Here is a 10,967-nt window from a genome sequence, read left to right on the forward strand (position 1 = left end):
GCTGCTGATGATTTACAACAACTTGGTAACTGACATCTGCAGATAAAATTAAAACATTTTTCTTTTCTCTCTGCTTGGTCCCTCCAGAAAATGAGGATCTTTGGGCTCTGAACAGTCTCATTGGGTTAAAAAGACACATGCAGGGAACTCAAGTTTTGGGCAGACCTCTGTGAGACAGAAATCCACCTAGGCAAAATCTGGTGATAGACCTTTGGCACGGCTTTCTTGGCCTTCAGGGGCCTTTTGGAAATTTTAGTCAGAGATTGCTTCTGAAGGATTACACCAGGGTCACTGTTCCCTGGTGGCTCAGATGGTAAAGAATCCGCCCACAATGCGGGAGACCTGGGTTTAATCCCTGGGCCAGGAGGATCCCCTGGAGAAGGGAATGGCCACCCAGTCCAGTCTTCTTGCCTGGAGAATCCCATGGACGGAGGAGCCTGGCAGGCCACAGTCCATGGGGTCACAGAATTGGACACGGCTGAACGACTAACTCTTTCACTTTTACTATGTAGGAACCTATGTGGTCATAGGTCAATGGACCTAAGATCAGCTAGATGTGCTGATTCAAATCTGGGTTGACTACATATTGACTTGTCTGACTTTGCAAGAGCTGCATACCACTGTCTGTCCTCCTTTCCTGAGTGATACAGACGAAACAATTATGTCTGGGGCTTGCCTGGTGGCTCAGTAGTAAAGAAGCTGCCTGCCAATGCAGGAGATGCAGGTTCAATCCCTGGTTATGGAAGATCCCTCAAAGTAAACGGCAATCTGCTCCCATATTCTTGCCTGGGAAGTCCCATGGACGGAGGAGCCTGGCAGGCTACAGTCCATGGGGTCACAAAACAGTCGGTTACCACTTAGCAACTACACAACAATGACAAAACCTTGTCTGAGTAAAAGATCAAGAGGTCACATATTTCCCATCTTTAGGGCAAGGGAGACGCTCCACATACACAGGAAGGCTTCTGCAGGCCCCCAAAGGAGGGAGTGCCATCCCATAATAGGTGATGCCAAGGGCCCCTCAGGCCTCTGGGCTGGAATCCATCTTGGAAGAGAGCTGCACATATGTGTTGGGGAGGATTGTTGGGCAGGTCAGGTGTGAAAAGAGAAACCAGATAATTGGCCAAAGGTGAGCAAAGATGTGGAAGAACTGCCAGGTATGAAGGGTTTTCCTGCCTCTGTCCGGGGCTCCTTCTCATGAGGGGAGACGCCCACACGCTCTCCCTCCAGGTGTGTGACTCGGCCTCGCTTCTGTCTTCACTGAACAGGCTGCTCCTCTGTGTGCTCTCCCGCTTGTGCTGTGTCTCTAATAATACACTTCGTACCTGTGTTTGTTTTTTTTCAACAGTTTTTTCCTCCTTGAGAAATGCGGTTTTCAGTGGGGACAAGAGCCAGGGGCACCTTGTCTCTAGCCTCTAGCCCCTGGTGGATGAGAGCCTGGGATTCCTGGTTTTCATCCAGGCCTCCCAGGTCCAATTCCAGAGCAGAGAACTAAGACCTCCTTTCAGCCCACTGCTTGAGGCTGTCTCTCGCTCGCTTGCTCTGAGATCAACCCCACTCGGTTTCAGAAAATGGGAAGAGCAAATGATTGGTTAACAAACGTTTGCCCCTCTGCACAGACAAGTCTTTCAAAGACCAAAAGTTCTCCCTGGTAATAGCTCTCTTCCTGGCATAGGCACTTAATCTAAATTATTTTGAGCCATGAAAGGAAAGGCAAAAGGCTTTCCTTCAGGCTGCAACGTCTCAGCTGCCTTCAGCTGAAGAGTCCACAAGCCAAAGTGGCATGTTTTAGAGTGACGTGTTCTCTTTCCCCTCACTTCTCTTCAGCCACCCTTCCAGTAACACTGAAGCATATTCAAGGTTTCACGCCTCAGATATCAAATCTCAGAGCTGGACAACTTGCCCAGTGCACCCTTCCCCACCTGCTGCCATCACTCCTATGCTCTGTGGAATCGGACTCCCAGGACCCAGGCCAGGTGGACACTCTTGACGGCTTGCTGTGTTGTTTTCTCAGCAGGTCTGAGCCTCTTCAACTGTGCCTAGGATGCTGCGTCAATATGTTCACCAATTTGGTCAGAAGCTGGTCCGCAGGCAGCGGCTGGGGCCCAGGGAGGCGTCTGACAGGTGCACGGCTCGTCGTCTGAACACCCTCGACCTGATTGCCTTGGGTGTGGGCGGCACCCTAGGGAATGGCATGTACATCTTGGTTGGAGAAGTGTCTGTGTATGAGGCTGGACCAGCGATCGTCATCTGCTACTTGCTGGCTGGTCTGTCTACTCTTTTATCCGGGCTCTGCTATGCAGAGTTGGCAGCCCGGGTACCATGCTCCGGCTCTGCGTATCTCTACAGCTACGTCACCACGGGTCAGCTGTGCGCCTTCATCACTGGCTGGAACCTCATCCTGTCCTATGTCATGGGTGAGATGATGGGGTTGGGGAAGGTGTGGGGCTTCAGATCAGAAACTCAGAGGAGGTACTGGAGTCTTATTAATTTGGGAAAACTTTGTTGTCAACGTTGTGGGCTGAAGTGGGTTATTGTGGCAGGAAAACCCCACAAGTTCTTTCTACTTAAATCAACCCTGCTTCCTTTAAATGATGGAGCAGGAACTGAGGGAAAGGGAACTGTGGGGGGTGGATAAGAAGGGGGCATGGCCCACAGGCTCATCCCTTCACCTCTTTGAAGTCTCTGCTCAGCTGCTGCCTTTGCGGGAGTTCTCTACCACCCATTTTTTTAAAATTTCTTTATTTATCAGGTTGCGCCATCTTTGGTGCTGGGCATGGGCTGCTCTTCTAGTTCTGGTGTGAGGCCTGCTCATCGCCACGGCTCCTCTTGTTGTGGCACATGGGCTAAGTTGCCCTGGGACATGCAGAATCTTTCTGGACCAGGGATCAAACCCTGCATGTCCCCTGCATTAGCAGGCGAATTCTTAACCACTGCACCACCAGAGAAATCCTGCAACTCAGTTTAAAATTTTACCCTCAGGACTTCCCTGGTGGTCCAGTGGCTAAGGCTCCAAGCTCACAAAGCAGGGGGCCCAGGTTCAATCCCTGGTCAGGGAACTATATCCCGCATGCCACAGAGTTTGCATGCAGCAACTAAGACCCGGTACAGCTAAATAAATATATATTTTTTAAAACAGGGGGACTTTCCTGGTGGTCCAGTGTTTAAGAATCTTCCTGCCAATGCAGGTGACACGGGTTCAGTCCCTGATGCGAGAAGATTCCACATGCCGTGGGGTCACTAAGCGTATGTGCCACAGCCACTGAGCCCACACGGCCTAGAGCCCATGCTTCACAAGAAGAGAAGCCACAACAATGAGAAGCCCGTGCCCTGCAACTAGGGAGCAGCCCCCACTCCCTGCATCAAGAGAAAAGCCTGCGTGCGGCAGTGGAGACCCAGTGCGGCCAAGAGTAAATGAATCGATAAACAAAATCTTTAAAAAATAAAGAAAAGGAAATAAACTTTCACCCTCATCTTCCAACCTTCATTTTTTAATTAATTAATTTTAATTGGAGGCTGATTACTTTACAATATTGTAGTGATTTTTGCCCTACATTCTTCCAACCTTCTTGATCCCACCTTCCAGTTACATTTTTTCTGGCCTCGCGTTAATCTCCTGCTAACGTATTAAATGGACAGACGAGCCTGGCTGGCTGCAGTCCAAGGGGTCGCAAAGAGTGGGACATGACTGAGTGCCTAAACACAGCACACAGCAATATATTAAATAGTTGAGCTATTTTGTGAATCATCTGGGTCTCCTCTCTTCCGTCTATACATAGAAACTTCTTGAGCTTAAGTGATTTGTTGGCTTCTTTCCCCCATGCTTCCCATGACATGGCAGGAGTTCAGTTCACGTCTGTTGATGAGCGTTTCTTCCTCTGCAGGCACCGCCTGTGTGTCCAGGGCCTGGAGCGCCGCCTTTGACAGCCTGATTGGGAACCGCATCTCTCAGGCATTCCAGGGAACTTTCTCTCTGAACGTGCCCTACTTCCAGGCCACATATGCAGACTTTTTTGCACTGGGCCTGGTGTTGCTTCTTACAGGTGAGACACGGTTCAGTGATGGAACGGGCAGAGTAGAGTATCGAAGAGGAGAGCTGGGGTGCAGAAGGCTAGGGGCTCCAGAATGGTGGGCCAATTAAGCCTGGAATGAAGTGTCTGGGACAAGAGGGACAGGAAGGCAAGACAGACATAGACCATGGTTTTCCACCCTTGGCACTATTGACATTCTGCGTAAAATCATTCTTTGGTGTGTGTGTGGGGAGTACTGCCCTATTCATTGTAGGTTTTATTTTGAATCACTGTAAAATATTGAGTAGCACTCCTGGTTTTTCCAGGGGTAAAACAGTCAGTAGCTCAGTTAGTAAAGAATCTGCCTGTAGTGCAGGAGACCCAGGTTCGATCCCTGGGTCAGGAAGATCCCCTGGAGAAGGAAATGGCAACTCACTCCAGTATTCTTGCCTGGAGAATTCCATGGATAGAGGAGCCTGGCGGGCCACAGTCCATGGGGTCAAAAGAGTCAGACACGATTCGCGACTAAACCACCACCACCCTGGTTTGTACTCACTACAAAATAGTGAAGCACACCTCCTGAATTATAGCAATCAGAATGTCTCCAGACTTTACCAAGAGTCTCTTGAGAGATAAAAATCCCCCCCACCTGATAATCATTTACTTAGACTTAGAAGTTTCTTCCGTGTACTGAGACTGAAGATGTTTGAGAGGAAATTCACAGGAAATTAAACTTTTTCTTTTTTTCCTATATTGCCGCAGATTTATTGGGATATAATTGAGATTGCAATATTATATAATTTTAAGATATGCAAAGTGTGATTTGATCGATTGGTTTATTATGAGATGGTTGCCACAGTAAGAAATTAACCATCTTCAAAGTGGACAATTCAGTGGCACTGAGTACCTTCAAGACCCCAGTTCAATTCCTGGGTCAGGAAGATCCACTGGAGAAGGGATAGGCTACCCGTTCCAGTATTCTTGGGCTTCCCTTGTGGCTCAGCTGGTAAAGAATCCACCTGCAATGTGGGAGACCTGGGTTTGATCCCTGGGTTGGGAAGATGCCCCTGGAGAAGGGAAAGGCTGCCCACTCCAGTATTCTGTCCTGGAGAATTAATTCCATGCACTAAGTCCATGGGGTCGCAAAGAGTCAGACACGACTGAGCGACTTTCACTTTCACCTTCACACTGTTGTACAACCATTTCCTGCTTCTAGTACCAAATGTTTTCATCGCAAGAAAAGGGAAACCTGTACACACCGAGCGATCACTGTCTACCTTCCACTCACCCGCAAACACCAGCCTCTGACAACCGCTCGTCTGTTCTCTGTCTCTGTGGATTTAGTTATTTTGGATGTCTCTTATTCCATCTTCCTCCACAGGACTACTGTTTCTGGGAGCTCGTGAGTCGACCCTGGTTAACAAAGTGTTCACTGGCTTGAACCTTTTGGTTCTCAGCTTCACCATCCTCTCTGGCTTCATTAAGGGAGACCTGCACAACTGGAAGCTCACGGAAGAGGACTACAGATTAGCTACATCTGGATCCAGTGACGCCTATAGGTCAGGACGGTGCTCTTGGTCGCAGTAATGCCTGTGTGTCTGATGCAGAGCTGGGAATAAGCTGAGGACTAACGACTTCGGGGCTGATGGATCTAAGTGATACGAATCCTGGGGCCCAGGGCTTGCGAAGTTAACTGAGGAGCCCAGTGGACTCCTGTGAACACACCTCACCCACGTTCTTTCTTGCTCCTTCTCTCAACACAGCTTGGGCCCTCTGGGTTCTGGAGGGTTTCTGCCTTTTGGCTTTGAAGGGATTCTCCAGGGAGCAGCAACGTGCGTCTATGCCTTTGTTGGCTTTGACGTCATTACTACTACAGGTAACATGGTCGCTGGGTGTCTTACTGAGGGTCTGGGCAGATTGGGCTGCCCTTGGGCGCAGGGGTTGGGAGAAGGTTAGACTGTGTTTGGAGGTGCAAGGGGAAATCGGATTCTGTGCTTTCATTCCAGTGTGTTTACTGACCCTGTACTCCACTCATCTTGCAGGGAAAGAGGCCCAAGATCCTCGTCGCTCCATCCCCTTGGGCATCGTGATCACGATCTTTATCGGCTTTCTGGCGTATTTTGGTGTCTCAGCGGCACTCACCCTCATGGTGCCCTACTACCAAATTCAGCCCCAGAGCCCCTTGCTGCAGGCTTTCCTCCATGTCGGGTGGAACCCTGCCCGATATGTCGTGGCTGTTGGCACCCTCTGTGCTCTTACATCCAGGTCAGTGTCACAGGGTTTTAATCCACGCTCTGTGGGATTATCACGGATCATAGTCCTTGGATTGAGAAACAACAAGAAAAGACATCTGACCCCAGGAAGACAGGGAACAGAAGCTCTGGCCTCTCCTGCTTCTCCACATCCTCACATGTTTCCGTTTCCTGTCCCAGCCTCCTGGGTACCATGTTCACCATGCCTCGGTTGATCTACGCAATGGCAGAGGATGGTCTCCTTTTCCGGGAACTTGCCCGACTCCATGGCCGCAGAGGAACCCCCATCTGGGCCATCTTGGTTTCTGGAATGTTTGCAGGTATATAAACAAAATCCACTCCGTCTTTGATCAATTTTCTTGACTTGTATGTATCTGCAGTCTCACTCTCTTCTCCTACCTTGTTTGGGCCCTGATTTTAGCGGTCTTCGCTCTACTCTTGGAGCTGATCGATCTTGCGTACCTTGTGTCAATGGGGACCCTGCTTGTTTACTCCCTGGTGGCCTTTTCAGTCCTTGTCCTCAGGTAAGACTTCTCTACACCTTGGCTGGGGGTCTTTGACTCATGGGGATTGATGCAGAGATTATTCTCTTCTTCCTTCCTGCTACCTTCTAAATGTCCTGCTATCATTACGTTGGGAAATGACGGATTAGTCTGGGTAGTGTTGGATGAGTAGGGGCTACCATTAATACTGCCTTGATATTTCTAATTCAGGTATCAACCAGAACAGAATCTCAGCAAGAATGAGAAAATAGATGATGAAATTGATATTTCACAATGGGAAGCAAGTCCTTGGGAACCTGCATCAGAAGCAGGAACGTCAAGGACTCTAAAGACTCTGTGGTTCCCTACCGGTACCACCCCCACTCTGAAATCTGGCCACATTGTCTATGGATGTGCCTCGCTGCTTGGTGAGCAGTGGGACTTCTCTTTGGCTGTATTCTGGAATTGACAGCATGGAGAAGGCAGTGTGTTTTGAGCAACTGAGGAGGAGTCTTGGAGATACAGTGGCCCTTCCTGATGTGGGCAGCATGGGGGGGAGGCTGTGACCCGAGGTCCTGGCGTCTTTGGCTTCTGGAGTCCAGCCTGTTCTCCACCTTGACCCTTGCAGTTCTCCTGCTGATAATCCTGAGCCTGGTCCTGGCCCAGTGGCCCAGCCAGTTGTTCTCTGGAGACCCCGTGCTCACAACAGTGGCTGTGCTGCTGCTGCTGCTCATCACTGGGGTCACGGTCATCATCTGGAGGCAGCCCCAGGACCCCACTGCTCTTCACTTCAAGGTAGGTGACCTCATGTGCCCACAGTGTCCACCTTGAGTGAAGGAGGTCTGCGTGCTTTGAGGTCTAAGTGTCCTTCACTGGACCAGGAATGACAGGGGTTGCTAAAACCGCTGGACTCTTCCCTGATCCACACTCAGTGCTTTACGTACACAATGTCAGTAGACACTGAACACACAGCCTGAGTAGAATGGGAGTCTTCTGACACATGGGTTGTGGTCTCCCTCTCAGACATCTGGGCTGTGTCCAGGGATGACCTGACTCTGCCCACAGGTGCCTGCTCTGCCTGTCCTCCCGCTGGTGAGCATCTTCGTGAACATCTACTTGTTGATGCAGATGAACACTGGGACCTGGGTCCTATTTGGCGTCTGGATGGCGGTTGGTAAGTGCCTTCCCTGGAAAATGAGTGACTGAACCCAAGTGTCTTCCTACTACCTCTCCCAGAAACTGTGTCAGACAGCATAATAGGAGGGCTAATGGGATTTTTAAGTGAGGAGAGCACCGACTTTTCTTTCTCATCATCTCATTTCCCTCCTAGGATTTGCCATATACTTTGGATATGGGATCCGACACAGCCTGGAGGAGAACAGTGATCAACAGTTACCAGCCTCCACCTCCCAAATGCTGGACCAAAACATGCCCAATAATGAATCAGGTTAACCATAAGAAACTGGTACTGTGTGGAATCCTTTCACACACTGGAGGTATCTTCCCATTCAAGGGTGACTTTGAGCTTCTATGGAGTCTGAAGTTAAAATGCAGTGACAGCCGTGTACTTATTGCCACCAGATAGAATGATGTTACTGTTGAATAATTTTTAAGTAAACTTTCAAAACATAATATGTATACAGAAAAGCACATAATTCATAAGTGGGCAGCAAGATCAGTTTTCACAAAGAAAGTACAACTATTAACTATTAACTAAAAGTGAAAGTGATGCTTAAAAGACGCTTACCCCTTGGAAGAAGAGTTATGACCAACCCAGATAGCATATTGAAAAGCAGAGACATTACTTTGCCAACAAAGGTCTGTCTAGTCAAGGCTATGGTTTTTCCAGTGGTCATGTATGGATGTGAGAGTTGGACTGTGAAGAAAGCTGAGCACCGAAGAATTTATGCTTTTGAACTGTGGTGTTGGAGAAGACTCTTGAGAGTCCCTTGGACTGCAAGGAGATCCAACCAGTCCATTCTGAAGGAGATCAAGCCTGGGATTTCTTTGGAAGGAATGATGCTAAAGCTGAAACTCCAGTACTTTGGCCACCTCATGCGAAGAGTTGACTCACTGGAAAAGGCTCTGATGCTGGGAGGGATTGAGGGCAGGAGGAGAAGGGGACGACAGAGGATGAGATGGCTGCATGGCATCACTGACTCGATGGACACAAGTTTGGGTGAACTCTGGGAGTTGGTGATGGACAGGGAGGCCTGGCGTGCTGCGATTCATGGGGTCGCAAAGAGTTGGACACGACTGAGTGACTGAACTGTACTGAACTGAAAAGTGAAAGTGAAGTCTCTCAGTCCTGTCCGACTCTGCGATTTTCCAGGCAAGAATACTGGAGTGGGTTGCCATTTCCTTCTCCAGGAGATCTTCCCAACCCAGGGCTTGAACCCGCATTATAGGCAGACTCTTTACCATCTGAGCCATCAGGGAAGTCCTAACTATTAGATAAAGGGAGTAAAAAAATATCAACGGGCGTATAGGAGGCCCCTTCTTATGCCTATTTCCAGGGAAACACAGAGACTGTGACCTGGAAATAAATACAGGCAACCATACTTTGTGTCTAGAGTTGTGGGAATGACCAACTAAAATAGAGTGAAATGTCTGAAATACCATGTGTTCAGTTATAGGGGATGAGACACATAATCAAATAATCGCATGTATATGTAATGTTTTATGTGCCCCAAGAGGGAGAAAATTTTCTTTAGCAGATGTTATCACACTGAATGTACAGTATTTATATGGGAAAAAAATTTTTGCTCAACTAATTAAAATGGAAAATTGGACTTTAAAGCCATGTCTGATCTATGAGTGGTGCATGCTATATCATGTTGCAGGAGAAAATAAATACAGAGAGAAATTGGGGAGAGAAGAGAGAAGGCGGGGAGGTGGTGAAGGGGCTCCCTGCATTGCATCTCACTTTCAAATGAAAATCATGAAGTGATGGATGTAGGTGGGCATCTTATGGAAAACCGTGAAGGATTTTTAAAATGATTATTCTTGGTGTAGATCGGCTAGGAGGATAAAACAGTTGCTTGAAGCAGGGCAGGAGACAAAGCAAATCATTAACAGGTTATTCTGCTAATATTCAAGAAAATTAGAGATACCAAGGGAACATTTCATGCAAAGATGGGCTCAAAAAAGGACAGAAATGGTATGGACTGAACAGAAGCAGAAAATATTAAGAAGAGGTGGCAAGAATACACAGAAGAACTGTACAAAAAAGATCTTCACAACCCAGATAATCATGATGGTGTGATCACTTACCTAGAGTCAGACATCCTTGAATGTGAAGTCAAATGGAACTTAGAAAGCATCACTATGAACAAAGCAAGGGGAGGTGATGGAATTCCAGTTAAGCTATTTCAAATCCTGAAAGATGATGCTCTCAAACTGCTACACTCAATACGTCAGCAAATTTGGAAAACTCAGCAGTGGCCACAGGACTGAAAAGGTCAGATTTTATTCCAATCCCAAAGAAAGGCAATGCCAAAGAATGCTCAAACTACCGCACAATTGCACTCATCTCACAAGCTAATAAAATAATGCTCAAAATTCTCCAAGCCAGCCTTCAGCAATACGTGAACCATGAACTTCCAGATGTACAAGCTGGTTTTAGAAAAGGCAGAGGAACCAGAGATCAAATTGCCAACATCTGCTGGATCATTGAAAAAACAATAGAGTTCCAGAAAAACATCTATTTCTGCTTTATTGACTATGCCAAAGCCTTTGACTGTGTGGATCACAATAAACTGTGGAAAATTCTTCAAGAGACGGGAATACCAGACCACCTGACCTGCCTCTTGAGAAACCTGTATGCAGGTCAGGAAGCAGCAGTTAGAACTGGACATGGAACAACAGACTGGTTCCAAATAGGAAAAGGAGGACGTCAAGGCGGTATATAGTCATCCTGCTTATTTAACGTCTATGCAGAGTACATCATGAGAAATGCTGGGCTGGAAGAAGCACAAGCTGGAATCAAGATTGCCGGGAAAAATGTCAATAACCTCAGATATGCAGATGACACCACCCTTATGGCAGAAAGTGAAGAGGAACTAAAGAGCCTCTTGATGAAAGTGAAAGAGGAGAATGAAAAGGTTTGCTTAAAGCTCAACATTCAGAAAAGTAAGTTCATGGCATCTGGTCCCATCAGTTCATGGCGGATAGATGGGGAAACAGTAGAAACAGTGTCAGACTTTATTTTTTGGGCTCCAAAA

General features: G+C 47.8%; 1 protein-coding gene across 1 annotated transcript; it reads left to right on the forward strand.

Moving 5' to 3' along the window:
* Positions 1-1,952: 1,952 nt before the first annotated feature.
* LOC128062993 (cationic amino acid transporter 3-like) lies at positions 1,953-8,196 on the forward strand. The gene is made up of 11 exons (XM_052655515.1): positions 1,953-2,417; positions 3,885-4,043; positions 5,392-5,569; positions 5,774-5,886; positions 6,053-6,275; positions 6,443-6,582; positions 6,684-6,786; positions 6,976-7,172; positions 7,373-7,539; positions 7,810-7,918; positions 8,075-8,196. Exons 1-11 carry the CDS (start codon positions 2,045-2,047, stop codon positions 8,194-8,196), a joined length of 1,884 nt encoding a protein of 627 aa, XP_052511475.1. The 5' UTR covers positions 1,953-2,044.
* Positions 8,197-10,967: the final 2,771 nt, after the last annotated feature.

The sequence above is a fragment of the Budorcas taxicolor genome, chromosome 18 (assembly GCF_023091745.1).
Source record: "Budorcas taxicolor isolate Tak-1 chromosome 18, Takin1.1, whole genome shotgun sequence".
In the NCBI taxonomy this organism is placed as follows: domain Eukaryota; kingdom Metazoa; phylum Chordata; class Mammalia; order Artiodactyla; family Bovidae; genus Budorcas; species Budorcas taxicolor.